General features: G+C 53.4%; 10 protein-coding genes across 10 annotated transcripts; 5 read left to right on the top strand and 5 right to left on the bottom strand.

The window, feature by feature from the left end:
• Positions 1–2,023: 2,023 nt before the first annotated feature.
• A1O3_08874 (uncharacterized protein) lies at positions 2,024–3,066 on the top strand (the record flags this gene model as incomplete). The annotated part of the gene is made up of 2 exons (XM_007738970.1): positions 2,024–2,881; positions 2,950–3,066. 2 exons carry the CDS (start codon positions 2,024–2,026, stop codon positions 3,064–3,066), a joined length of 975 nt encoding a protein of 324 aa, XP_007737160.1.
• A 1,119-nt stretch (positions 3,067–4,185) lies between these two features.
• A1O3_08875 (uncharacterized protein) lies at positions 4,186–4,989 on the top strand (the record flags this gene model as incomplete). The annotated part of the gene is made up of 1 exon (XM_007738971.1): positions 4,186–4,989. One exon carries the CDS (start codon positions 4,186–4,188, stop codon positions 4,987–4,989), a length of 804 nt encoding a protein of 267 aa, XP_007737161.1.
• A 387-nt stretch (positions 4,990–5,376) lies between these two features.
• A1O3_08876 (STE24 endopeptidase) lies at positions 5,377–6,960 on the bottom strand (the record flags this gene model as incomplete). The annotated part of the gene is made up of 4 exons (XM_007738972.1): positions 5,377–5,823; positions 5,878–6,624; positions 6,681–6,863; positions 6,922–6,960. 4 exons carry the CDS (start codon positions 6,958–6,960, stop codon positions 5,377–5,379), a joined length of 1,416 nt encoding a protein of 471 aa, XP_007737162.1.
• A 1,086-nt stretch (positions 6,961–8,046) lies between these two features.
• A1O3_08877 (biotin synthetase) lies at positions 8,047–9,329 on the bottom strand (the record flags this gene model as incomplete). Its single annotated transcript, XM_007738973.1, has 2 exons — positions 8,047–9,015; positions 9,069–9,329. The coding sequence occupies 2 exons, from the start codon at positions 9,327–9,329 to the stop codon at positions 8,047–8,049; spliced, it is 1,230 nt and encodes a 409-aa protein (XP_007737163.1).
• Positions 9,330–10,754: 1,425 nt separating this feature from the next.
• On the bottom strand, positions 10,755–12,692 carry A1O3_08878 (uncharacterized protein; the record flags this gene model as incomplete). The annotated part of the gene is made up of 6 exons (XM_007738974.1): positions 10,755–10,870; positions 10,936–11,332; positions 11,391–11,514; positions 11,592–12,016; positions 12,070–12,345; positions 12,408–12,692. 6 exons carry the CDS (start codon positions 12,690–12,692, stop codon positions 10,755–10,757), a joined length of 1,623 nt encoding a protein of 540 aa, XP_007737164.1.
• Positions 12,693–13,105: 413 nt separating this feature from the next.
• A1O3_08879 (uncharacterized protein) lies at positions 13,106–14,005 on the bottom strand (the record flags this gene model as incomplete). Its single annotated transcript, XM_007738975.1, has 1 exon — positions 13,106–14,005. The coding sequence occupies one exon, from the start codon at positions 14,003–14,005 to the stop codon at positions 13,106–13,108; it is 900 nt and encodes a 299-aa protein (XP_007737165.1).
• Positions 14,006–15,774: 1,769 nt separating this feature from the next.
• On the top strand, positions 15,775–16,551 carry A1O3_08880 (uncharacterized protein; the record flags this gene model as incomplete). Its single annotated transcript, XM_007738976.1, has 2 exons — positions 15,775–16,102; positions 16,157–16,551. The coding sequence occupies 2 exons, from the start codon at positions 15,775–15,777 to the stop codon at positions 16,549–16,551; spliced, it is 723 nt and encodes a 240-aa protein (XP_007737166.1).
• A 1,014-nt stretch (positions 16,552–17,565) lies between these two features.
• On the top strand, positions 17,566–19,308 carry A1O3_08881 (uncharacterized protein; the record flags this gene model as incomplete). Its single annotated transcript, XM_007738977.1, has 1 exon — positions 17,566–19,308. The coding sequence occupies one exon, from the start codon at positions 17,566–17,568 to the stop codon at positions 19,306–19,308; it is 1,743 nt and encodes a 580-aa protein (XP_007737167.1).
• A 607-nt stretch (positions 19,309–19,915) lies between these two features.
• A1O3_08882 (uncharacterized protein) lies at positions 19,916–21,967 on the top strand (the record flags this gene model as incomplete). The annotated part of the gene is made up of 3 exons (XM_007738978.1): positions 19,916–20,634; positions 20,710–20,756; positions 20,817–21,967. The coding sequence occupies 3 exons, from the start codon at positions 19,916–19,918 to the stop codon at positions 21,965–21,967; spliced, it is 1,917 nt and encodes a 638-aa protein (XP_007737168.1).
• An 858-nt stretch (positions 21,968–22,825) lies between these two features.
• Positions 22,826–27,199, bottom strand: A1O3_08883 (uncharacterized protein; the record flags this gene model as incomplete). Its single annotated transcript, XM_007738979.1, has 1 exon — positions 22,826–27,199. One exon carries the CDS (start codon positions 27,197–27,199, stop codon positions 22,826–22,828), a length of 4,374 nt encoding a protein of 1,457 aa, XP_007737169.1.
• Between the last annotated feature and the right edge of the window lie 20 nt (positions 27,200–27,219).

A 27,219-nucleotide genomic window follows, 5' to 3' on the forward strand; every position in this document is an offset into this window, starting at 1 on the left:
TATGTGGCCTGTATGTGGCCTGTATGTGGCCTGTATGTGGCCTGTATGTGGCCTGTATGTGGCCTGTATGTGGCCTGTATGTGGCCTGTATGTGGTCTGTAGGTATGTAACAAGGAGGTCGCTAAGGTAGCCTAAGGGCCCGACTGGTTACGTGCCGGAGTTGAGAAATCGTAGATATGGAACTCGGAGCCTACACATATCTGGCGAGGAGGTAGAAGTCGAAGTTGAAGTTGAAGTACTGTGTACTACCAGGGCGGCTGTGATGACTATTCCACCCCCGTCGTCCATGAAGCCTCGGTCCACGGCTGTCGTCAACGAGGACGGATACGGTACCGATGGGACAAGTGACTCGAGTCGCTCATTGGCACATTCCGAGCCCCTAAGCCCACTCACGTGCAATTCCCGGCCCTGCCGCTTTTACAATACGCGGTAGAGTTAGGGTTAGGGTTACGGTTACAAAGTCAACATACAACATGACCACGGCAGCCTCCTGTACTGTATCACCACATCAACTTCACTACCACACCTCTTGGCTCTCATGCTCGTGCACTGACAGGTAATATATTAAAGTCTCAGAATTCTCCTCAACAATTCCAGACCTGTTGGCTTAGTGGTTGAGCACACTGCTTTAGCAGGCTACCTACACTAAGTCACCAATCCTCTCTGAATTGGGGGGTTCGACTAGCGACTTTCTGAGTCGCTTCTTGACCTGGTATTTCTCTCTCCGAGGACCTCTACTGATTCCCTGCTGCGCCGTCTGTAAAGGCGAACCTTGCGGGGATGTGACAACTTAGAAGAGTTACCAGCTGCTCAGAGCTGACAACAACGAGGGAATGCTTGTCGAGCCCCTACTAAAAATTTAAAAAAAAAACATGATTCAATTCTAGTTTTCACTTCTCTAATCAGTTCTTCACGGGGCTGGTAGGAGAAGTGTTTTTGTTCTTTGGAATATATTCATGGGGCATACAGTATAACCACCTGCACTCATCCCTGCACCTTCGCATTCACGACCACCGCCACGACCACCGCCACGACCACCGCCACGACCACCGCCACGACCAGCATCGCGTGCAGCGCTGACGATATCTAAATTTAGCCGCGTACTCTTCAAGACCAGTTCCTGTCCTCCTCGCTCGACCGATACTTGAACTTCCTACCTCCTTTCTTCCAGTAAAGTACGAAACAACTCGAGGTGAGCAACGTGGGTCGGGTGGCATAGGCCCGGCAGACAACGGCATCAAGACGACCGTGCTTTGACGCATTTCTGTCCTCACTCGGGCTGATGGCTCTTTTTTTCTCTCTCACACTATCTTTCTCTATCTGTTCTCTAAGCGCCAAACTCACTATGTCACACGCTAGTTTGAAGACCCATCCCGAACATCCGAGGTCAAGGAAAGGTCGTCAACAGACACCATTGACGTTTCCCTCGTCAAAGGAACATTCCGCCTGCATTAGTAGGTGCATGAAAGCTGCTCCCACTTCTACCGAAGCAGGATAGGCTACACTGTCTCGTTCTCGGCGCCCGTGGTCACGCAGGATGTGAGTGAGTTACTGATACATTATGCGTTTGAGAACCGTGTCGCGGGTCTGCTCAGCCATGGTCACAACGGCCAACTTGTATCCTAGCCCGATATCCATCTGCATTGCGTCAAAACGCCCTCTACCTCAGATAAAGCCATGGAAGACAGACCAAGAAGGTAACCCACGTTGCCAGCCAATAACCTCTTGAATTCTTCGGCTATATTGTGGCGAAGTTAGCATGACTAGTCCTGGTGGTCGCATCTGCGACGGCCAGCTAGTCTTCTCCATGAACACCAGAGCTGTGGCTGTGTGGTCCCACCGTTACACTTATCTCAAGGATGGCTGTGTATGACTTTGGGTCGGCATCGTTGTGCCTTTCGGGACACATTGAAGATATAAAGATGGGTCGAAATCCTGTGGATATTCTCACCTCCTACCACTACAAATCAGGACATAAAGCACATACAGTCTCTGATACCCAGTCTCCTGCACTCAACCCAATATGCATACGCTTACAGTCGACTCACTTTGCCAAATTCTCGGCATCAAACATCCTGAGGACCATCCTACATGCATTGGCTATGGCAAAGCCAAGCCAACCTGCGGAAATCTGGCATCGCAGCAATCTCGCAACACAGCCGTTCAAATCTTCCAGGAGGTCTGTCACGATCTTGCATCCGGATGCAACCCTTCCTCTCTGGACGCAAGTTTGGAAGAGGCGGCAACATTGCTCCATTGCAAGAGATGGCACCGGGGTCAGGCCCCGGCTATGGCTGATAAATGGCTTGATCGTCTAGTCCATTATACGACTTCAAGAAACAGAACACCACGTCGACGAAGCGGTCGGCCTCGAGATCCGTCCACTTACCGCGGGATTGATACTGGTCATGTCGCACGAGCAGAAACATCGACAACCACCTCTTACCTCTCATCCGCGCGAGACGAAGATCTCCTGGCCGAGCTGCTACATCGCTATCAGACACTGGATCAAACGCTTGCATCTATCGAAGCACTTAGCAACGGTCTTGGTACGGCAAATAGAAGAACAACACACAGGAGGACATCTACCAGAAGGACGCCACCTTCAGAAACATACCATGAACCTCCTGATTCGTACCCTGCAACGACTACGCGTTCTCAAGAATTCGATCTTCGAGAGCCATACAACGCAGACGATGTCTCTTTGCGATCTCGTCCAACGACTCGCAGCCGGGAGGGCCACCGTCACTCTGCCCCTCAACCCGCCTCGTCCATGCCGTCCCCACCAACGTCCACGACGCGCCGCTCGCGCACGCAGTCACATCCGCAGCCACAGCCCGAAGACTCTTCCCAGATCCCTGGCGGGCGCTCCCGTCAAAGTGTTGAGCATCAAACGAGCCAGGAGGCTAGAGGACGCAGGGTATCGACGCCTACAACAAGATCTCGTAGTTCTTCGTCCTCATCCTCATCCTCGTCCTCCTCATACTCACCCTCTTCCTCGTCCTCATCCACGTCTTCAGCCAGCGGACGCAGGCGGGTATCGGCGCCTACAACAAGATCTCGTAGTTCTTCATCCTCTTCATCTTCCTCTTCCACGTCTTCAGCCAGCGGACCAGAATGCGGAATCTGTCTCTCAGTCTTGCCGCCACGGAGTCAAAACAATAACACCAACGACAGGAGCTCGAGCAGTGTATGGGAAAACAATAACACCATCGACAGGAGCACGAGCTCGAGCAGTATATGGGAATGTACCACCTGTCACAATGCCACTCACACCGAATGTTTTGATGCGTGGATGTCGAGTTCTCTGAGTAGTGGGAATGCCACGAGGTGCATATACTGCCGCTCGGTTGTCTCGACCACGGCATAGGACTGTTTTACGAACGCTGGGCTTATTGTATTGTATGTATAGGACTGTTTTACACTCGACTTATTGTATGTATAGGACTGGTTTACGCTCAGCTTATTGTATGCATGTAAGATTTTGGTTGAGATCTGCAAAGAATGCCTGAACCTATGAAGTTCTAGTTGCTGGCTGTGAATACCTAGTTAATCATCATGTACAGAGACATTCGATACCTCTTCTCCTCTCCATCCCTTCTCTTTTCCTGGTAGTCGGGGATCAGGCTGGAGTGCTCCATACGGATTAGATTAATGATACGGAGACGGAGACATTAGCTATAATGCCTTTCTCTTGTCATCTCCGTCCCTTCTCTTTGTATTGGTCGGGGATGATTCTCTATCCTCTCCCGTTCCTTCTCTTCTCTTGGTATTGGTCGGGGATGAGGCTGGAGTACGGATGGAATAGGCAGGAATACGAGTACTCCGTCCGGATGGTAGAGAGGAGCGGGGGGGTGTACGTAGCCACTATCCGTGCAACGGGGACCACTCAGGGACCCTATTTAATCTTATCTTATCTCCTACCTCTCGAATCCCAAACTCCGAAAGCAACTTTTTTTTGTTCCAGCCCGCAGTGTCTAGCCAGCCTCTCTGTACGCAGTACGCAGTTGCAAAGCAAGGCGGCCGTTTTGCAACGCAGTACTTGCACAGCACATTCGGTCCCGACTCACGCTCACGCTCACGCTCCGACCCAACAGCGACAATAGAAGGAAACCGATTCAACAGCGACAACAGTAACCAGCCACTGAAGGAGGGAGAGGCATTCTTTTTCTTTCATCCGCCATAATGGCCGGTCTCAACGCCCTCCCAACGCATCGCATCCACAGCACTACCCGCCTCTCTCACCGCGAAGCACATAGCTTCCTCACCGGCTTCCTCGAGCGCGCAGACATCGACGCCGCATACCGGCCGGACTCGACGTTGACGGAGCGCGGCCCGCAGGCGGTGTCGACCGGCGCCAGCCCCAACTTGACCCTGCACCACCTCAAGCGCATCCTGTTGGGCATGGAAGGGAAGCGAGTCGGAGGTGATTTGGCTGGGGTCGGGGCCACTGACGATGGGGCGGAACCCGAGAACGAGAACGAGAACGAGAACACTACAGCCACTACCACAGCTGCCACAGCTACCGCAGCTACACGCAACAAGCGAGGCCTAGAACCTACTGCACGAGACGACGGAGGCGCAGCAGCGAAAAAGTCCAAACGCAAAATTTCCAATCTGGCCGCCGAGGAGGGCGAGGACGCAGACGCTGACGCAGATGCTGGGCCTGCCGCTGCCGTGATGGCTGGCTCTGACGCCGATGCCGAGGGCTGGCAGGACAAAGACTCGTTCGCCCTCACTCAGACCGCGGATAACTTGGAGGCCACGGCCGAGGATCGCCATCCCGGCGCAGACCTCGAGCAGCCGGCCGATCAGGCCGAAGAGGAGGAGATGATGCACGTCGAGGTCCAAGGGTCGGCCAAGAAGGCCAAACTGTCCCAACAAGACAAAGACGAGAGAAGGAGACTCAAGAAACTGCGCAACAAAGAAGAGAAGGCCCAAAAAGCAGAGAAGGCTAAGAAAAAGAGCAAGAGCAAGAGTAAGGAGTGAAGGTGCCCTCACGCTTCTGCTGCCCTGCATCGAGGAACGCTCCTCTATATTGGATCCAATCTTCCATCGACGTTCTGCTTGTGGCTGGCTGCTTGCCTCCAAATTTGCCTCCGAGGTCGAGTTCAACCTTTGTTGAAACATAGCCTGATGATTCGACACACCTGCGGTCTCTGCGTTTATGCAAACCACCTCCCGCGAAACGCAACCTGGTTAAACCAGCAAGGCGTATCGACGGAAACACTCCAGTCTGATCGTGCCCTAGAGGGCCAATGATAGGCTGCCACTGTTTACCTCTTCATCGGCCGGACTACATACCTTTGATCATGTTGGCACATGTACCCCCAATGTGACTTTGCTCATGAGAGCAACATCCTCAAATCTCCCTCCTCACAGCTCTCGGTCCGTGGCCTTGACAACCTGGGCATCCACGACCTTCTCGTCAAGTTCCACAACCTTGTCATTGGGCGCCGGTTTCGAACTCTTCCATCCCAAGGCCGCCAATCTCTCCGCCAAGATGGGATGGCTATAGTGGTAGCTTGCATACATCCAGTCTGCGTCCATGGTACTCAGGTTCTGCACTTGCAGCTTGACGAGACTACTGGCCAATTCCTTCTGGAACCCCAAATTTCTGGCGAATTCGTCGGCTTCAAATTCAAACTTGCGAGAAAGTATGTTCATCAACAGTTTCACCACTGCATCCATGGGGGCCAGAGCGTCAGAGAAAAGGATAAAACCGATAATGATGGGGTGAGAGTTGTGAAACCCAAAGGACGAGTAGAGGGAGTGGTTGTCAATGAAGACGCTGAAGAGGGCGAAAATGTAAAACATATGGAACTGAAAATGACGTGTCAGTAACCAGGAACAGATATTTTCGCAGGGACAACTTACTTGGGCGATTCCAAACAATTTGGTCGTATGCGAGAGACTCCAATGTCCCAGCTCATGCCCGAGGACGGCGACTACCTCTTGAGGCTCGCTCTTCTCAATCAATGTATCGTAAATGACAATGTGCTTCTTCCACGGCAGACCGAAAAAATAGGCATTGCTGTGAGCACTTCGTTTACTTCCATCGATGACATACAACGACTTCAGCGGGAACTTGAGCTTCGACGCCAGCGTCTCGACCCCCGACTTCAACTCCCCAGGCTCCAAGGGTGACAGCTTGTTGAATAGTGGAAGGATAAAGATTGGATAGATTGTGATGGCGAAGAGTTGGACCGCAATGCCGAACAACCAGAGGTAATAGAAGAATCTTGTCCCAGTCACTTGGATGATCTTCAAGAACGCGCTGAGCAGTGGCGTGCCTAACGCCACCATCAAAGCCTGACCCTTGAGCATGTCCGTGAACCAGAGCTTGACCGTTTGCTTATTGAACCCAAACTTCTCTTCCAAGACGAAAGTGCCGTAATACGAGAGTGGAAGTGACAGAATCTGCGAGATGAAGCTGAACGTCAAGAAGAACAGGACTGAGTGTGAGATTTCGCCAGAAAACCGTTCAGGGAGGTAGCGGGACAGCCAGAGGCCTGTCAGGGACCAAAGCTTGGGAAGAATGTCGTACTGAATGAACAGGACATTTTGGATCTGCGAGTATAGGCCAGACAAGAAACCAAATTTTAGTTTCGCACGCCCATACGCCTGTGGAGAGAGAGAATCAGTATGAACCACCGCATGCGACAGTGCAGATGCCATACCTGACTTTTGTCGTACACATCCTGTGAGATCTCGTCTTCCAGCGTCTTAGGGGGCTTCTTCCTCTGCAAGACCCTATACTGCCTCAACGACAGGAACCCTTCCAACACAAATTGGCCCAGAGAAAAGCCGAGGATCAGTTTTTTCCATGGAAAGCCAGGGCGGTCGAGGAAGGATGTAAGGCGCTGCTCCAAGTTAGTAGGATATTTCTAGACACGAGTGAGGGCGCAAGAGGAAACCAACTTGAGGGAAATTGCCCAACATCTGCAACAGCGAAGCCATCCCGAAGCCCAGGACTCTCAAGCACAGGTGATTAGGTCACTTGAGAAGAGATGCAGATGGCAGCATGAGATTGTTGACAGGGATGCGTCACAGAGAGCACGGTTCGAGGCAAGGCGACTATATGAGGAGTACACAGTATGAACTGGGAGTCGAATTAGGCAGGTGCGGCGATCTGACAATTTCGACGATGGATGGCCGCCCGTCTTTCACTCACGGCCAAGTCACATCCAACGGACCAACACCGGTATTACAGGACTCTCTCCTCGTCCCTGGAGCCTTAATTCTTGCTTCAGCTTCAGCCGCAGACTGTGCCAACATGTGCCGTCTGTGCGGGCGTGTCGTCAAATGTATTTTTGACACCATGCCATCTCGAGTCCACCATGTCTCTAGCCGGAGGTGAGCTCTCCCGACCGAGGGTTTTTGAGAACGACCAGGCTGACCAGTACCCCTCGAGCAGAGCCTTTACCACGATCCGACGACTCACAGCGCCTTCTGCGACCGTCTCGCAACATGTATCATCATCAGTCACCTCACTAACCCGCGCTATCAACGGACTGTCCTTCCAGACAACCACAACCTCTCTGTCACCCACGAACACGTTGCTGGGCACAACTGCCCTCCGGTCTTCAATGTCGAGATCGACCCCTCAATCTCATCTTTCTGCATTCTCTCTCGCGCGCTCGTTCTCGACCACATCCGCCCTGTTTGGCTACCGACGGCGAATGGACACGTATAGTCCCTCCCGAAGAGTTCAGAAACGCCGGCACGGATACCTGGCAAGGTTGAAATCTAAAAGTGGTCGAGAAATCCTCAAGCGTCGGAGACTAAAGGGGCGGAAGTATTTGTCTTGGTGATATTCACAATGGCTCTTTTATGGGGGGACGAAAGGAGCAACGATGCGTCCCTGATGGGCAAATACAACCCTCGGGAGCCGTCTGTATTTGAATGTGCATGATACTCGAGGCGCATCTACAATATGAATTCTTGGGTCGGGGTTTATTGACCACTTGGCTTTTTATGACGACACTCCTTTTGTATATCTAAAAATCCAATATGCCTTGTTGAAAGCCCATGTCGGTGCATGTTTTATGCGGCGGCCTGAGGAGCAGACTTGCTCTCCTCGCGTAAATGAGCAAAGCTCTGGGCCTCGAATTTTGGCTCCGCGACAATTTGGCTGGCCTCTGTCTGCATGGGGGTAAGACCCCATCGTTCAAACATGGCCTTGTCTTCGTCCCAGCCATTACACTCGGTGGTGAGCATTTTCTCCCCGGTGAAGATCGCATTGGCCCCCGCCATGAAGCACAGCATCTGCTCGCTTTCAGGCATGGTGACTCTTCCGGCTGCAATGCGGATGATGGTTTTGGGCATCACGAGACGAGCTGTGGCGATGCAGCGGACGACATCTTCGATTTTCACCGGCTCTTGGCCGAACATGGGTGTCCCTTTGATCGGCACCAGTTTGTTGACAGGGAAGGATTCAGGATGTTCGGGGAGGGTGGCCAATGTGTAGATCAGGCCGACATGGTCTGTCTGAGGAGTCTCCCCAAGGCCGAGAATGCCACCGCTGCAGACATGAATGCCGGCCTCGCGGACATTCTCGAGGGTTTGCAGGCGTTCATCGTAGGTCCGGGTGGTGATTATGTTGGGATAGTGTTCGCGTGAGGTGTCGAGATTGTGATTGTAAGCAGTCAACCCAGCTTCCTTCAGCTCTTTCGCTTGTTGCTTGTCAAGCATGCCGAGGGTGACGCAAGCCTCCATGCCCAGGCCCCGAACACCTTTAACCATCTCGACAATGTTTTTCAAGCCTCTCGTGCGTCCGCGCATATCGCGCCAGGCGGCGCCCATGCAGAAGCGGTTCGACCCATTGGCTTTGGCGATCTTGGCTGCTTCAATCACAGAATCGACGGTGGAGAGTTTGGTGGTTTGCAGATTGGTCTTGTACCGCGAGGACTGAGCGCAGTAGGAGCAGTCCTCTGTACACCCCCCGGTCTTGATGTTCATCAAAGTACATAATTGAACTGCCGAGGGTTTGTGGAATCGACGGTGGACTGTGCTCTGTAATATTCATGAGATCCAGGTCCAATCCCACCACGGATTGATTGACTTACTGCAGCAAAGGCGAGTTCCATGAGAGGCGTCTGGTGAATCTGTGTGATCTCTTCTTTTGTCCAATTGTTCCGAGGGCCTGTAGCATTGACGGCTTGCTCGAACACAGATTGGCCCTGCGCCTGCGGTCGTGGTGGGGGAGGCGTCTGGCTGAGGCTGGCCGCAGTCCGGGGTACGTCGTGCACGATGCTGTAATAACGGGCGGAAGGCACGTGGTTGACCGCTCTTCGAGCCACGGACCGAGTCATGTTTGCGAGCTCCATGGCGACCGGTGTGTGAGACGGTCGGTTCAAAGGTGACGGGGAGGAATGCAGTGTCGTGTTCGATGGATGGAGATTATAAGTCGGGGATCGGAGGAGGGTTTTGGTGGGAACGGGTGGGAAACGGGAAACGGAACACTACAAATCCAATCGCCGGGACTGGCTCGGGCAGTTTTGGCTCTTATTACGCTCTTACAGTACCTAGGCTTAGGGTGGGTGCCAGAATTAAAGGCGGTTTGTCCAACTGCTACTTCCATAAGATTAGGGAAACCTCCAGCTCTACCCGGATAATTATCTTTCTAAAATACTACGTAGATATACTCTACGGCCTCTCTAGAGTAACTCTGCTATCCGCCGCTTTTGAGGGTGCTCTTGCCTTAATGCTAATGACGCGGTTTCCAGTGAAGTCGCGTCCCACTTTCAGTAGTTTTCCCCCCCTTACCATTTCGTGAACAAAAACAAACGCCATCACCACCACCGCGACGATGGCTGACGGAAACCCTCTCGGTCCGCTACCAAATTTTGATCTTATTAGTGATGAGATCAAGAAAACACGAAATCTACCTGTAATCACCAACGGTCAATAAATTCTAGCCGAGCTCCGGGCTATTCGTCAAGACATCGCAAATACTCGTCAAGACCTTATTACTATGATAACCACATCGTATGTGTAACCCTCTATTTTAATATTACTATACTAAGTCTATAGCAATCATAATACTACAGCTCGATGTGGGTAGGCGGCCAACAATTGGCTGCGTATGCTCACAGCCCCCAAAGCCGCCGACTCCTTGCTCTGCCTGGTGTACGGATAGATCCTGCCTATGTTTTAGGCAGCATCGTTCAGAATGCCTACCTTACAAGCCGATCGAACCCTCTTTATTTAGCCTTTGCTCAACCCCTCCAACGGTGCTCCCATTCCCGAATTCTCTACAACATCTATAGAACTTAGGCAAATGACCGGACGGCAAACGGATACTGTCTTACAACAACCAGGTCTTCAACCTACCCATGGTGCAACTTTAGCAGCGAAGAAGAAAATGTTGAGAGCGCACATCGGCTTGAGGGAGGTCGCTGCCCAACCAACAGGAGACGCTTGAGATGATAAGTCGCAAAAACAAGTGCATGAAGGGCACGCATCAAAGCTGTATTGATAGATTATAATCAATGAGTAGCAATATCATGGGCTAAAGCAGCAGCTGATTTCCCTGCAACGACTTTACAAATCCAATCGCCGGGACTAGCTCGGGCAGTTTTGGCTCTTACACTCTTACAGTAGGCCTCGGCTCGCGACTCGCACTGCTGCAGGAACCGTTGGAGTCGGTGAGGTTACAGATCCTGAAGCATTGTACTGTACACTGTACTTGTACCTGACCATGCTGCCTAGTACCTCCTACCTCCTACCTCCTACCCACCTACGACCTACTACTACCTGGCGATTATGCCTTGTACAACCTTGGCCCCAGCAAGAAGTTCCTCGTCATGCCACCGCTTGCCTGCCAATTGTAGGCTGATGGGCACCTTGTCGAATTTCTCTGGGGAGTCTGATATGGAGGGGAGGGTTAGTAACCAGGACCACCGGCACTCGCCCCTCGAGCGGTGAACTCACATTTCGCATATTCTCGGGCATCGAGCTCACTTCGCGGCTGGTACGATGCATCCGCCACGTCAATCTTTGCATCGACCTGTAGCCCGGTCGGGAAGACCACCGCCGGCTGCTCCAGGACGTTCCACAGGGCCGTATAAAAGAAGTACTGGGCCGTGCCATGCTCCGGTGCCACGCCAACATACGCAGGGCTGAGCACAAAGTCGACTCCAGCTCGCTGCCACTCGGCATGGTGCATGGCGCGGATGACCTCCTTCTGGTAGTTCAGATCCCAGCTGGTGGAAACATCGAGCCCTCCAGGGCTGCCCATTGCCAATGCCAATGTCGTCTGAGGCAACAGCGGCTCATCGGCCAGCGCGCTCCGTTGGGCTTTCCCACCATCGGCGAAGTAGAATTGTGCCTGGAGGGATCAGGCTCGACTTGATTTCAAGTTTGGAAGAGGGAGACATCATACTCACCGTAAGATCGCTTGATTCTTGGTACTGGTATGGTTTCCACTCAACGACCCGGACTCCCGCCGCGATGAGCTTCTTCTCGGCGAGCTCAAGGGCACGTGTGATAGGTGGATGTGGATGCACCAGGCTTGAAGGGGTCGGTCATGTCAGTCAATCTGTGCTTTCAACGGCAAGAAGAATGGGAAGATGACGAGGAGTACTGACCCATTATCCTTCATGATGCCTACTGTCAAGCTTGCGGTCGCTGGAGGCCCAGCTGTTCGCCAAGGGACAGGCACGAGGCTCATATCCTCCTTCCATGGGCATTGGTCCAGAAGACTTTTCATGAACAACTCCAGATCCTCGACGCTATGCCCAAGCGGACCAACTACTCCGTGTATAAAGTCTTGTCCCATCCCTGCGGCTCTCAACCCTACAAGGGGCAACCGATGAGCGGTGGGCCTGAGCCCATACACGCCGTTGAATGCTGCCGGGCCTCGAATAGACCCTCCGATGTCGCTGCCGACCCCGAGGCACGCGCATTTGAAACCCATCGAGGCGCCTTCTCCTCCCGACGAGCCCCCTGGTGTGAGATTCCGGTTATGAGGATTCAAGGTCCGCCCGGTGATGTTATTGTCCGACTCGAGCCACTGGAAACTGTCAGCATGAGCGTCATCAACCCTGGGAGCACTATGGGCTGGACTGCCATCAATGATTGCGGTTCGTTGGTGCGCACGATAACAATTCCTCCGGCTTTTTGAAGCAGTTGAACCACGACTGCGTCGTCGGGCGAGATATAGTCCATCCAGGAAACGTATCCTGCGTTGCACACCCTTCCCTTGATTCCAATATGTTCCTTGACTGATACGGGCACCCCATGGAGCGGCCCAACGATCTTGCCGGTCTCGTGAAAAATCCGGTCCAGTTCTTTCGCCCGAGCAATTGCCTCTTCGGCCAAGAATTCGGTCGCGAAGTTCAACTGTATGGGAGCCGGCTTAGCTACAGGTCATCTGAGGATATCTGATACTATAGGGGGGATACCAGTTGCTGCCCAAGAGTGGCTCGTTTCAAGAAAGCTATCGTGACCTCTTCCGCCGTCCAGGTTCCGGACGCCATCTTGTCCACCAGACTCGTCGCAGTCGATTCCGTGATTATGAGTTCTTTCTCAGATAGCAATCCGCTCTCTTTGGGCACGTCAATGACGCACAGCTGACTGGTCGGAGGCAGTCGCTCGGGGGCTAGAATCCATTGCTTGGGAATGGATTCTTGCTGAATCTTTTTTCCTCGGGCCGCTTTGAGCCTCCAGTCTCCAGTGATGGAACCCATGATTGAAGAGATGAAAAGAAAATGCCTCTTCGTAGAATGGTTTCCAGCCACGCCAACTGGTCAAGGAAAGCTACCGGGTTTATATAGGGCCGTCTGGCCCATGATGCTACGTACTACTAGTCCTGTGAGCCGGCTAGTCTTTTGTTCGAGCGACAGGTGAGTTGGCGGGGTATACCTGTTTGAGACCTCTCCGTACAGTACTACAGACAGAAGCGATGTCGTTCCCGCAAGATAAGCGCGCATCTACAGGTAATTGGCCAGGAGCCCTGGGTTTGTGTATCTAGGTACGGATTTGTCTCCTGCTCTCGACGAATCGCCTCGTGGTTTGCTTCCTTTTATATATATATTTCATGCCAGTCTACGCCTCAAACACTGATACTGTCCTGCTGCTGCTCTTATTTCCAGCAGCAACTTTATGACTCTATGAGGAAGGATAGGCCATCCTTCAAGAGTAACAAGTCAAACGCGGCGACAGGGCCACCGATGTTTGATATCGTCAAGTGAGAACGGAATGTCCCGCCCCTGTACCTTTCTTTGGAAATGCGTCTTAGGACCAATAGCGTTCTCTTCACGTCGCCCCAATGCGAGTTTTCCCAGATTTCCTCCAACCGCAAATCCAAGTAAACCATATCATCCTCCTTTAGTAAAGCACATGCAAGAATGGTAAACGGCCAGCAGTAATGTTGGCTCCAGAAGTGTCCCTGAATGTTACTTTGCTTCAATATGTCAAGCATTTGCTGGACCAGAGCCTGGATGTGCGCATGTTCTGCGGTCAGATGAGGGTGCATCGTTTTCCGCAGGAGCACGTCGGCAGCACACACGTAGAACTTGGTTGCGTCCCAGAAGTGTTTCTCGTCTTCAGAACGACCAGCAGTACTGGGAGGGCTGCGCTTGCCCGACTGGGCATCTCCCGTGCTCTTGACAATCATCAGATCCAATTCCGTTCGAACAGCCATTGCATATGACTGATCAGCCGGCTGCAATGGTGTACGACGCGCCAGACAGGAGATCTCCCGGACCAGACGACACAAGGCCGGGTCGATGCCCAAGAGCAGGCTCACACCAGGAGCAGGAGCAGGAGCAGCTTTCTTCGGTCCGGCTGATTTGGCTGGGTCCCATATCTGTGACAGATACATCTCCACTTGCTGCCATACGGTCTGTCCTGACAACCACTCGATATTGCTACTTAGCAGGGCCGTCACCGCGGCCTGATAGAGCAACGATTCGGCGGAAGTGCGCTGGAGGGGCGTGGTCGTGTCCTGCTCGGCAGACCATAAGCTGTGACTTTTCCGCCGTACTCGTAGCGCCATCATCTTGGCTGCTGCTTGCAAGTGAAGCGTCGCTCGACACAACAATCCCGACTGTTGACGCTGGTTGTTGGTCTTCCGTATTAGCCGAGTTCGCGTAGTCTCCCAAAAACACAACAAGCAGCTCCGGTTGGTAGGGGAGCGTCTAGATATGCCCCTTACCTCGAATATACACAAAAACATAGTAGCCAACAGCAGCCAGTCTTCGGTGCCATCTACGCGGCCATTTGCCATCTGCGTGCGGAGTGATGACATGGCATGGGAATAATAGGTCAAGGCCGACTGCATCAGTTCCGGCTGTTCATGAGACCAGCTCGCCGCTGAGCACGCCAGGAATACATCCATAACGCAGCCGTGTTGGAAGGCAAGTTGGATGGCTTCGTCAGCATAGGTCGGTCGTGCCTGGGGTATCTGCATGCGCGGAATGAACTTGGTGGTGAAGTATGCAAAGAGAGAATGCCGCTCCGACGAGTTCAGAGCCGTCTCGCCTGTCACCCCCGTCACCGTCAACGTCAACATCCGTCGTAGCGGACACCACTCCTCTGTCCTGTCCTGGTGGTGACTGTTACTGGGCCTGGGGTTGAAGACGTGGGAATAGTCCACTACGATCCGGGGATCCAAATCCGGATATTGTGAAGGAGAAATGCCCTTCGAAGGCCAAATACAACGGAGTCCGTTTCGAAAGCAGCCAGTGCATCTGCTGCCATCCTCGTCACACTTTTTCCGCCGTTTTCGACCTGTACTGTCAGTATGTGACTGGAACTGAGTAGGTAGTTGCTTCCATTGGACGAGCAAAACATACATGTAAGACAGCCGCTTTTGGTCCTCCATTTGGCCATGTCCTTGTCCTCTTTAGGTTGGAACCGGTCGGTCAAGGTGGGTAGGTCCTAGACATCTAGAAGTCGTACAGGTAGGTACTCTCTGTATAGCGAGGAAACTGGACTCGTTGTCGTTCTCCTTCTCGTTCTAGATGGCTCACCGATAGCATTGATCAAGGAATAAAGCGGGAGTTCCAGTATCATCAATCATCCCACCGATCTGACCTTATCTCTCCCGCGTCCCGAAATGGAGATGGGAGGGTCGAGGGTCGGGGGCTGAGGGGCTGTATCCCCGGCACGATAGGATTTCCAAACTAACACGGTTAGACTTGGACTGGGCACTACGAGTGACTACTGACTATCCCGTCAGATGTAGCTTCATGCAACCGCGCGATAGAATATCATTCGTCGCAGAGAGACTACATCTGTCCTCTGTACATTCTACCGTAGCCTGTGTAACCTGGTACTCTGTAGTCCGTACTCGGTATATTTCCCGCTACTTTAGTGGTAATTAGTTATTACGCACTACCTAAGTTAGTAGATATGTTTTAGTAGCAGTAGTAACATGATGGTTTGGCTGGATTTAAAGCGGCACGGTCTGCATGGCGCTGCTATCTGTACTGTGTAAGGTACATAGGTATGTACTTTGTCTGACTCACAGCACTCTGTACTCTGTCCTCTGCACTCTGTGTCCTGCACTCTGTCCTCCGTACCTCTGTAGCACAGTTCTCTCCTCTGATCCCTGGTGCCTCTGCCCGAGCCGCTTACCTACAGTATCGTCTGCAGTACCAACTCCAAAGTACAAGTTCAAGTTGCACGATCGATCGAATCACCACTGGTGTCATCTTTCACACGCTTCAGCCTGATCTGCCACGGCTCAGGCTGTCGGATTCCTCTGACAGACGGGCACTGGAGTCCTCTCTACGGAGTACTACCACCCGCGCAACTCCGCCCAAAATGCATGTCAGACCTGCTCAGGCCCGAGATCTGGCCGACCTAGCCACCAACGCTACCCATGCCATGTTCGACGACGAGTTGACGTCTTTTATGGCCCCCTACCGCCATCAGCATCCGCTGTGTCTTCGCCAAAGATTCCTCGCACGGTCCAAGGCACGCTTCTACAGTGGTAGTCTGCTATTGGCGGCAGTGACAGACCCAACAGACCCCTGGTGGGACGGCACGGAGAAGATAGTTGGATATCTCTCGGCGACGCCACACAAGCACGCTGCAAAGACATCAGAGACATCGTCTTGGCTCCCCTGGAATTGGAATTGGAATTGGAATGGTACGGTTGCATCTCTGGACTGAATTGGGGACGTGCATTAACACTCACTGTCAGCGCTGGAGGTCCAGCTACTTCGGGTCGAAGATCTCTTCCGCTGGTATGCTCACTCTGACAGATCGATCTCCCGAGCAAACAATCGAGAATTTCTGAAGAACGCCGCTTCTTCTGACCCATTTGCCGAGATCGATGTCTACTGGAAGGTAGATCATTTGTCCGTCGATCCGTCCTGTCAACGCTGTGGCATTGGCTCTGCTCTGATGAAGCATATTCAACGCGTGGCGACGAGCGACAATCTTCCCATCGTGCTTCTGGCCAGTGACAAGGGCCGGCCTTTGTATCAGAAACTGGGATTCGCAGATCTTAGACCCATTCCCTTTGCAAGAGGCCTTGCGGTAGAAGCTATGGTGTGGTATCCAGAGAAGTCTCCAAGTGAAGACTCTCCTTCTTGAAACGACTCCGACCATGTCCGGTAATAAGTATTACCGACTGAATTTGTTGTCGACAATGCTTTGGCTTAGAACTGTACCAAGCCGACGCTCAGTGCTTGGGGAGACCTATAGCGACAATTTCGAGCACAGGCTTTCTTCGTGCCTTCGCGGAGTTGTTGACTTGAAAAGGTGAGTTGCAACTGCTGGTGGAAGGAGAGACGCCAGGAGCACCTCAACCCATATATACCTAGCCTGTCAGCCTCTGATGTCGACTTCCAAAATATCCCTGAATCTTCTCTTGACGGGTTTCGGGGCATGGGCGGAGATGCACCTGTGGGCCTGGAAACTCACGTCAACAACACATAGACCTGGATTCTCTCAACGCGCTCATTCCGCGACTTTCATAACACGAACCAGATCAACAGCTTCGGTTCCGTCCAAATGCATTCGGTATGGATACTAGAGTTTGAGAGCCCATCGGCATTTAGCGCCCGGAAATCTATTGTCCGGACTCTACGTCCGGGGAATCCACCAACACAGACATGAATCAGAAAATTCCATGCTCATTCTACGCTCTCACAACCCATACACTCATTCTATGCTCTCACGACAGACACATTCATCCTATACTCTCACGACAGACACATTCATCCTACACTCTCACGACAAACACATTCATCATATGCTCTCACAACACCTGCTGGTCATCAAGTATCCGTCCTTGGTTAATCATCTCCCCAAGCTGCAACCTACTGTCTGGTACCTGATTGTGATACAATGCTGCAAATACCTACATACATGAACGAGGTCCGACACATGGGGCATGTTGCCCTTTTCGAGGACTGGAATGTTACCGTGCGACCATGGCATTCTTGGAAGATTCCTGCGTGGAATGTCTGCAACATACTCTTTGTTGTCGCAGCGAAGCTTTCTGGTCTTATGTTAAACAAGTTCGAACTGCCCTGGAGATTTGCTGGCTTCCGCACAGGATGGTGGCCTCTTTGTTTTCCAGACAGAGAAACCCATTTTTCTGGCATGTCTGACACCCGAGCGAAAGATGGTGACGATGCACTTACTACCAAAAAGCACATAGCAGGCAAAGGTGGTCTTCTTGCCGGCACAGTAACTAGTCAGCCAAACCCGAAGAAGGCCAAAACGACGGCTCAGGGTCCTGTGCGTGCTACAAGTTTTGGGGTAGAGTTTGAATTTGTTCTCGCCTTCAAACAGAAGATGCTGGAATCTATTTTGACCAAGTACAATATCGAGGCTGATATTGTCAAACAATTTACAAACAATGAGCATCGAAGCCTACTTGGAGAATTTACCTCGCACTATGATGAGAATCGGTCACATAATTGTAGGCTGCGATACCCATCCTGGGCTCTCCATGTGGCACAGGGCGATGCTGTGTGCATGAATGGGCTTCATCACGGGAGCTTCATCACCAAGGTTTCCCATGACAAGCAATGGATAAGGCGATACGTGATGGAGCCACTTCTCATGGCCACGTCCTGCTTGAAGGAGAAAGAACTCCCGGCGAATGTTATCGGATGGGTCGAGCCAGACCCTGCCCACCTCAATACTCCTCAAAAGGCGGAAATACAGCTCCCTGGTCAATATCAAAGCATCATGATCCGAAAGAACCTGGTCGACTATACAAACTGGACGTTGACAAATGACCACACCCTGATGGGAGCACTGCCGAGCCAGCTACGGGAGCATCTGGAGAAGCAAGGGGTCGCGGAAGACGAAGTGGCAGACTGGGATAGCTGCGGGATAGAACTGGTATCGCCTGTGTTTGAGCTGGAAGCCAAACCCAAAGCCTTTCAACAAATCGACAAATATATGAACTCTCTCACGACCAAAGACACGTCAATTCTCGGATCGGTGTGGGCCAGCACCCATGTCCACATTGGACTTGATTTCGATGCACCCGAAGACATGCCCGTCCTATTGTTACAGCACCTGGCCTATGTTCTGGTCCTGCACGAAGACCTGCTATCTAAATGCCATCCACGAAGCCGGTGTGGGATCGAGGTTTCGAAATCAAGTTCCGATGAACCCGCCTGGGACGACTACGACGATGAAGAATTCGATCCAGATGCACCCTTCCCCGAACCTCCACCATCGCCCAGCGAAGAAGAACAAGAGCAGGAGAATGAAGCCAATGTGCTAGCCTTCGAGGCCGAATACACCGGAGTTGGTAATGTCGACTCCAATGCTCGATACCTACGAAGCCAGCTGGCCAGCCGAAGCCCTCGACATCAGCTTCTCGACATCAGGGACAAAATATTTCAAGAACAAGGGACCATCTTCGACTTGGTCGAGTTCCTACAACGACCAAAAAACCCTTCAGACGTACACGGGCCCAGACACCGTGGATACATGTACAACTTCGCCAACCTTTGGGCTCTGGCTAAGGGCGAAACGCCATGGAAACCCATCAAGCCAACCATCGAATTCCGCCAGCATGCGTGCACGCTGGATGCCGAAGTCGTCCGTCACTGGGTCACGCTGCTGGAAGCGACTGTGAGAGTGGCGGAGAAGAAAGCCGCAGAAACGAGGCAGTTCAACAGTTCGGTTCCGCTCGGTGGAATGCAATCATTTGCCGAACGAGAGGCAAGCAAGTATCCGACAAAGAGCACCACGGCTTGGCCTTGGCCGTACGAGACGATGAGCAGTCTTTGTGTACAATTTTTGGGGCTGGACGACGAAGAGGGCGATTACTGGGAGGGCCGCTTTGAGCAGTTCAAGGACGACAGGCCCGGGGAAACATGAATCATGATCGGCCATGAATGTGGAGGACATTGTTTAAGAAGGATATGAAGGACACTGGAAATTGTGGTCAAGCATGTGGAGGCTATTGTTGTTGCAAAATGCACTACAGAGTATAGGTGGCATAAGAATATAGAAGCATCAAAGCATCTAATCACACCACAAATTGATGTTTGATCCCCCATTCCTCCCTCCCTCCCTCCCTCTGTCCCTCTGCTAATAATATGTAACGTGTAATGCACAAGCACAGCCTTGCCAAGACCTAGTTCAGCCTTACCGGCACGGTCAAGCCGGTCTGGGCGGCGAACGGCCGGCCCGCTCTGCAATCTTGACCAATGGCAGTGCAAGAGCAGGAGCAACGGGGCCACCTGCCGCAACCGGGCCTCGATCGCTGCCGGACCTTGTCCATCAATCACCTAATTTTCTCTCCCCAACATGATTTCACCCCAGCTCATGGACTCTGACTGACTTTGCAATCCAAGCAATCCCGCAATCCCCTTCATGTTTTGGGGCTCCAGCATCAATTTTCGAGTATTTATTTTCTTTCTGGTCCGGCGTAGGCATACTCACTGCCTTATCTCAGCCCAGCATCTGATATCCCCGCTGACGAATGCCCTCGCCGCCCACCACGACTACTAATGACTTCGACAAGCAAGATGTAGCCGACGACAGAGCCTCCTTCCCTGAGGCATCTTTGGCATTCCGTGCCCACAATGCCAGTGTCAGCGTAGAGGAAGAGCAGAAGCTGCTCCCGAATTCTTCAGTGGCCACACGGCCCATCCTGGCGCCAGGCTTCCCCTCCACAGCCCGCCGGCCATCTTTCATCGATGAGGAAGACGACCCATTTACCATTACCACGGGGGTGGCGACAGACAACCCTTCCGAGTACTCGACCAAAGAGGCCCCGGAGGCCCCGGTGACATGGATGTCCCTCCCTAAGAAGGGCCAGTTGGCCATCCTCACTTTTGCCAGGCTGTCAGAGCCTCTCACCGAACGATCGCTCGCTGCATACCTGTTCTATCAATTGCGCTCTTTCGACCCGAGCCTGCCCGACAGCACCATCGCCAAACAGGGCGGGATGCTCACGGCGTCTTTCGCAGCCGCGCAGTTCCTCACAGCAGTCTGGTGGGGTCGAGCCGCCGACACGCCTTGGATAGGTCGCAAACGGGTTCTTCTCGTCGGCTTGTTCGGCACGTGCATCAGTTGTGTCGGCGTGGGCTTCTCGACTTCCTTCGCCCAGGCATTGTTCTTTCGCGCCTGCGCTGGATGTCTGAACGGGAATGTCGGGGTGATGAGGACCATGATCAGCGAGATCATCAAGGAAAAGAAGTATGAGAACAGAACCATCCCGGCTCCCCCACCTTGGATTTTGCCCTAGAGCCCTTCTTCTAACAAGACCACCAGATACCAGTCCCGCGCTTTCATTCTGCTACCCATGTGTTTCAATATCGGTAAGCGCTGCCGACGTCTGCCTTTGTTCAATTCTAAATAGGAACTTACTCGCTGTGCAGGCGTCGTAATTGGGCCCATCCTCGGCGGCTTCCTCGCAGACCCCATCCAGTCATTTCCCCACGTCTTCGGCCCAGGATCGCTGCTAGGCGGGAAGAACGGTGTGCAATGGATGCAATCCTTCCCCTACGCGCTACCCAACGTGATCAGTGCATGCCTGATTCTCAACTCGGCCTTCTGGCTCGTCCTCGGCCTGGACGAGACACATCCGGCCCTCAGAAGTCGACCGGACCTCGGGCGGAAACTGGGCAAATTCCTGTTTCGGCTTGCCTTTCGCCGCGGCCAGAGAACAATGGACGATTACGAGTACACCCAACTTCAAGATGAGGCTGACTCGCGAGCGTCAGGAGACGACCAGCACTCTTTTACCTCCTCTCCACGAGGCAGAGACGCCGAATCATCCAGGCCGATCCCGGATGCCGATGGCCATCGCAATGCGCTCGCCGCCTCCAAGCCCAGCTTCCGGCAGATGTTGACGAAAAACGTGGTCCTGACGCTGCTGACGCACCACATCCTTGCACTGCACCTCAGTGCCTTCAACGCCTTGATCTTTCTTTTCTTGCCGGCCCCACGCTCGTCCAACGTGCACGCCAAACTCCCCTTCTTGTTCACCGGCGGCCTCGGCCTGTCGCCGGAGCGCGTCGGGCTCGCCACCGCCATCATCGGCGTGCTCGGATTCCCGCTGCAGATCTTACTGTACCCGACCATCAACTCCAAGCTGGGCACGCTGCGCAGCTACAAGGTCTTCCTGCCCTTCTCGCTGGTCGCGTACGCCGCCATCCCGTACCTGGCCCTAGTGCCCGACCGTGCGTTCTTGGTCTGGCCCGCCCTGACCCTCGTGCTGGCCTTCCAGGTGCTCTCGCGCACATTCACGCTGCCGAGCAACACCATCCTCGTCAACAATTGCACCCCGCACCCCGGCGTGCTAGGCACCATCCACGGCGTCGCCCAGAGCGTCTCTTCCGGCGCCCGGACCCTCGGCCCCACCCTCGGCGGATGGTTGTTGGGCTTGGGTCTGGGTGGAAACTGTGTCGGCGGCGTGTGGTGGGCCTTTGCTGGCGTGGCCGTGGTGAATTGGGCTTTACTCTGGTTCATTTTCGAGGGCGATGCCGGGGCTGCGGTCGCGGCAGCTGCTGGAGTGGTGGGAAGATGAAGACGAGAACGACGACGAGGACAAGGACGAGTCGAAGATGACAATGTGCAAGAAGGTCTTGCTTGACGTGTTCGGGGCCGATGATAATGTCCAAAGGGATTTCGACTGTCAGTACCTTCGACGAAGACGACGGATGTGCAAATGTCCCAAGAAGGGCGACCCTGTCGGTGGACGACGGTCATGGGTCACTGACAATCACGGTGACAATCATGAGAGAAGATGGTAGTGTATGTATATACATTCGACGGCGGATGGAATGTCCGAATATCCAACCAACCAACCAACCAATCAATCGTTCAAAAGTCTACTATTGCCTTGATTGTATTGTGTCTGTGCCTGTGTCTGCGGCCCATCTGCCCATCTACCCATCTACCCATCTAACTATATAGGTGCGGACCTATGGCCCTAGTCACCTAGCGATAGACTTCTACTGCAGGAGTCGCAAGTGTCATCATATATATCATCATATATATCATCATATATATCATCATATATATCATCATATATATCATCATATATATCATCATATCTTTCATTACTAGAGACACAGACAGACAGACAGACAGACAGACAGACAGACAGACAGACAGACAGACAGACAGACAGACAGACAGACAGACAGACAGACAGACAGACAGACAGACAGACAGACAGACAGACAGACAGACAGACAGACAGACAGACAGACCCTAGCTTCGACTTCGACTTCACAGCTTCTCTCTATATCTGCTACAGTACATATACTACATTAGATTAGATTAAACAAGTAGCGTAGCGTCCTCTGTGCTGTAAGCTTCCATCAAGTGTCAGTCCCGGGCTTACTCTTACTGTACTCTTAACCTCTGAGATGGCCAAGGCTCACAAAACTTCCGGTCCAAGTCTGCTCCGTGCGGCGTCCAGCCTCAACAACCTCCCCACGTCCGACCCGGCAGGCTGAGCGTCAGCAAGAGCATGACCCTGAGAATCTCGGGCCGTCCTTGTCACCGCCGCACCGCCCATGACCTCTTCGCGCTTCCTGACTCGGCTGAACAGACACGCCCACAGGTCCTCCTTGTCGACCATTTCACCACCGTTCTTGCCCGCGGTGAGGAGCCGCGAAAGATTGGCCGCTTGTAGCTCCATCGAGTTGGCCGCGTCGATCGCCGTCTCCTGTAGACCTCCACTGGGCGTGCTGGTGTTGCCGGGCAGGGACGATGGCGTCGCCGTGCCCGAACCCGTGCCCTCGGTCGCCGCGACCGCTGTCGGAGTCGTGCTCGCGGTCGCCGTCGCCGTCTTGGGCTTCCCTCCACTGTTGCTTCGCAGGTGGGCGAGCCGACGGGTGACGCTGATGTCGTAGATGGCTTCCTCCACCGTGTCGGCGATCAGGTACATCCACACGGTCGTGGGCCGGTACTGGCCGATACGGTGGACTCGGGCGATGGCTTGCAGCTCGATGGCGGTGTTGATGAGCGGCTCGCACAGGAAGACGTGGCTCGCCACAACCAGGTTCAGTCCCGTCGAATGGGCTTTGGCGTGCAGCAAAAAACACTCCACGGCCGGGTCCGACTTGAACTTCTCGATGCCATTCTTCACGTCGATGCGCGTCGACGAGATCTTGTGCTCGGCGAACGCCCGGGCCAGAACGTCGATGAACTCACGGTACTGAGAGAAAATGATAGCCTTGGAACCAGGATCGTGTTCACGAAGCCACAACAGGTGGCGGCAGAGGAAGTCGATCTTGCTGCCGAAGCTGGGCCCGCGGAGGTCGATGTTCTTGATCTGGTTAAGCATGGCAATGCTGATGTCCGAGTAGATTGACTGGTCATGGGGCCGATCAGCACCGGAGCCCGAGTTGGACGACGTCGGGCTGGATGGAGATTCGGCCTGGACCGCAATCTCGGCTGGTTTGTAGGTGATGTCGTGGAAGCTGCTCGGGTGCAGAGATGTCTTGCATACGGGACAGTTGCGGTGTTGATTCCACCATGTCAAGACGCAATGCTTGCAGAACTGATGCCCACAAGAGGTCATGGTGCCCACTTCGAAACTGTCCGTACAGATGGTACAGGTCCTCGGGGCCGACGATTTGGACTCGGTCTTCATGTGGACCAGATAGCGCAGTTTGGCAGACAGGGAGACGATTTTCTGCTGCCACCGCGCCTCCTCATTTTCGAAGCCGCGGTACTCTTTCTCCGACAGGGGCTCGCCCACGTTCTCTTCTTGATAAGGCGCCACCGTGTCGGAGATCTTCTGCAGCGCCCGGTAGTAGTCGAGACGGCTGTTCATGGTGTCGCGGAACTGATTGACCTCTTGCTCAAGCGCATTCAGCGCCTTGGTCTGGACCACCCCCAACTGCTGAACGTGTTTGAGGATGCGTTCTAGGATCGCCAGTTCGTGGCCGGCCCGAACGTGTCCATTCCCATCCTGCCATTGTAGCGATATGACCAGTTGACGGATTTCAGCCGTGATACCACGAAGGCAGCCATGCTCTTTGACCTTGACGCGTTTTTGTTCCCGCTCAGCCAGAAGTTTGACCATCAACTCAGGCGCTGGGCCTTCGCCCTCCTTGGCGGCACGGAGGAATTGCTTCATCTCTTGTTTGATCAGCATGTTCTCCTGGCCCGTCATGGCCTCGCTGCGGTCGGCAAAGAGGGCCCGTAGAGCTTCCATGTACGCATACATCTCATCTTGATGTTTGGTCGAACTTTCATACTCGTCTCCTTGCAGCTCGACCCCTTCGTCCTCATCAATCAGTGCTTGGCTCAAGAAGTCGGCCATCTTCTTCCGCAGTTCGCGAAACTGTTCTGCCTGCACGTTCATAGCCTCACAGTAGACAGCAACTTTGTCGAAAATCTTCCTGGATTCGATTCCCACCTCGTCTTCAGGTGCCTGCATGTCAGGGATCTGTGTGAGCCCTTTCGCCACATTGACTCTCACGGAGCCGATCAACTTGTTCACATGCCGCAGAACTTCAGCCAGCAATTCGCCACGAATCGCTTTGGCCTCTTCGTATGCAGCGGTCTCTCGTTTCTCCAGCGCCAGGGACTTTTCAGTATCCGGCTCCTCGAGCGACTTCAGTTGGAAATATGCGTTGGCAATGAAAAAGATGGAGATGTGTTGGATCTCCAGGGCCGTTCGTAACCGTGCCCTTGCTGCTGTCAGTCGCGGGTTGGCTTCTTCTTCGTCTTCCTTCTCTTTGTTGAGGTTGGCGGCGAACTTCTCTTCTTCGAGTTGTTTTCGGCATTCTTGTACGATTATCACCGACTCGTCATAGACGCTTCTCCATATGTCGAGAGCCTCGTCGGTGACTTTCGCATTCTCCTTCAGCTGTCCTCGCCGTATCTGCGCCAACAATTTACTGCGCTGAGCGGTGCGGAGTTGACTCTCGTGTTGATCGATCATCACTTCGAGAACCTGTTCCACTGTCCGAAGGGGACCGTTGGTGGTACGACCCAGTGCCCGACGATTCCGCCCACCAACTTCTGGGTGAAGACATGTTTGGCGTAGACGAGTCAACCAGGTCCGCATTTTCTCGACCGTCGCTGGGGAATCCGGGTCCCAATCGTCATTGAGGGGTGCCCCTGTCCGATCAACGTCGCAGTCTTCGCAGAGTTCTTGAAGGAGCTGTGCGTAATGCTGTTCTTCAATAGGTGTGAATGGAATTGTGATGGTATGTCGGCTTTGGGGTGGCAGTCGCAAATCTTCCCGGACAAAGTCCTTGGTATGTCTCATCGCTACCTCCTTCAACATCTCTCTAAATAGGGGTCGATGGTAGCTAACAAGCGAATCCCAAAGTCGAGGAGACTGACACCATGGGCTATAACGAAGGAAGAGTAACAGACCGTAGAGATCCCGGTGGCCAGAACGTAGCGGCGTCCCGGTGACCGCCCATGCATTGATGCGAGGGATCAGCCGTGCCACTGTGGCGGCCGAAGATACACCGCTTTCCACCATCTGAGCCTCATCCAGGCAGACGCGCCACCACGAGATCTCAGTCAAGGGACTCTTGGGGGGATCCTTACGGGGGCGGTTCCGGTTCCGGAGATTCCGATCCGGCTTCTCCATCACATAGTGTATTTCTTTGGCGATGACGTTGTACGTTGTGAGAACCACGTCCTGGTGTAGGAGTTCCTCAATGAGTTTTTCGCCGGTGCGACGGTAGCTGCCAAGGCCCTGGTAATGATGCACTCGCAATGCAGGGGCATGCTCGTTGATCTCTTGTTTCCATTGCTCGAGGATTGAGGGGGGGGTAATAATCAGTGTCGCGGAAGATTGCCTCAACCCGGGAGGGCTCTCGATGCTGGCAGGTTTTCGATGAAGGCAGATTAAGGATATGACCTCCAACGTCTTTCCGAGACCCATTTCCTCGGCAAGAACACCTCCTCTTATGGTTGAGAATTCTTTCAGGACCGCCGCCCGGTCCTTGGAGACCACTCCCAAAGTGTGATTGACCAAATACGTTTGCTTTCCGTCGGCTTGGAATATCTCGAATCCTCGAGGAAGTTGCCCGTCAGGTTCTTCAGCAAGGGTCGTCACAATCCCGGTGTCTTGTAAGACAGCCCGCTCCCTCGCCAAAAGCCATCGCACAGCACGTCGCTGGAAAGGGAACAATTGAGACTCCAGATATGGAACCTTGATGTCCGCCGAATTTGCATTGGATTTCTCGGGAACATGAACATTGTCGTAGAATTGTCGGGGATCCCAGGTCTCGAAATTCGGAGCGGAAATGCGGTTGGAAGGAAGATAGCGCCCCAGCAAATCGAGGAGAACCGGGTCTACACGATCTCTGACTTTGACGGTATTCTCCCAAAGGATGGAAACTTCGATGCGTGGCCCAGAAGAGCAAGGGCGGAGCATGGCGTACACACAAGCAAGAGGTAAGGCAGCAGGGGCCCTGTATTTGACGGCGGAGTCCAGGTGCAGGACATCCTGCAAGATGGCGTGACTTCTCGATGGATAATCCTCAAGATAAACGTGGTGCAGGCCCTTGCCTCGACCGACGGAGAATGCTATCCCAAGACCTTCCTGTTGTACGTGTTCCTGTGCTTCTTGAATAGTGATTTCAACTGGCCTCCCATCCGGGCAAAGATCGGAGGCGCGTAAGTCGTAGTCTCGGACGGTCCACCGGGCGCTGGCGAGGACGGCGTATTCGGAGAAGGGAGGAGGAGGCAAGGGCGTAGACACATGGAGGTCATCAGGGCCGTCAGAGATCCTCCGTCTCTTGGCAGCAGGCTCGCCTGATCCTGATGCCTCCATTGCCGCTTGATGAGAGCTGA

Source organism: Capronia epimyces (assembly GCF_000585565.1).
Source record: "Capronia epimyces CBS 606.96 chromosome Unknown aczIQ-supercont1.8, whole genome shotgun sequence".
Taxonomy (NCBI): Eukaryota; Fungi; Ascomycota; class Eurotiomycetes; order Chaetothyriales; family Herpotrichiellaceae; genus Capronia; species Capronia epimyces.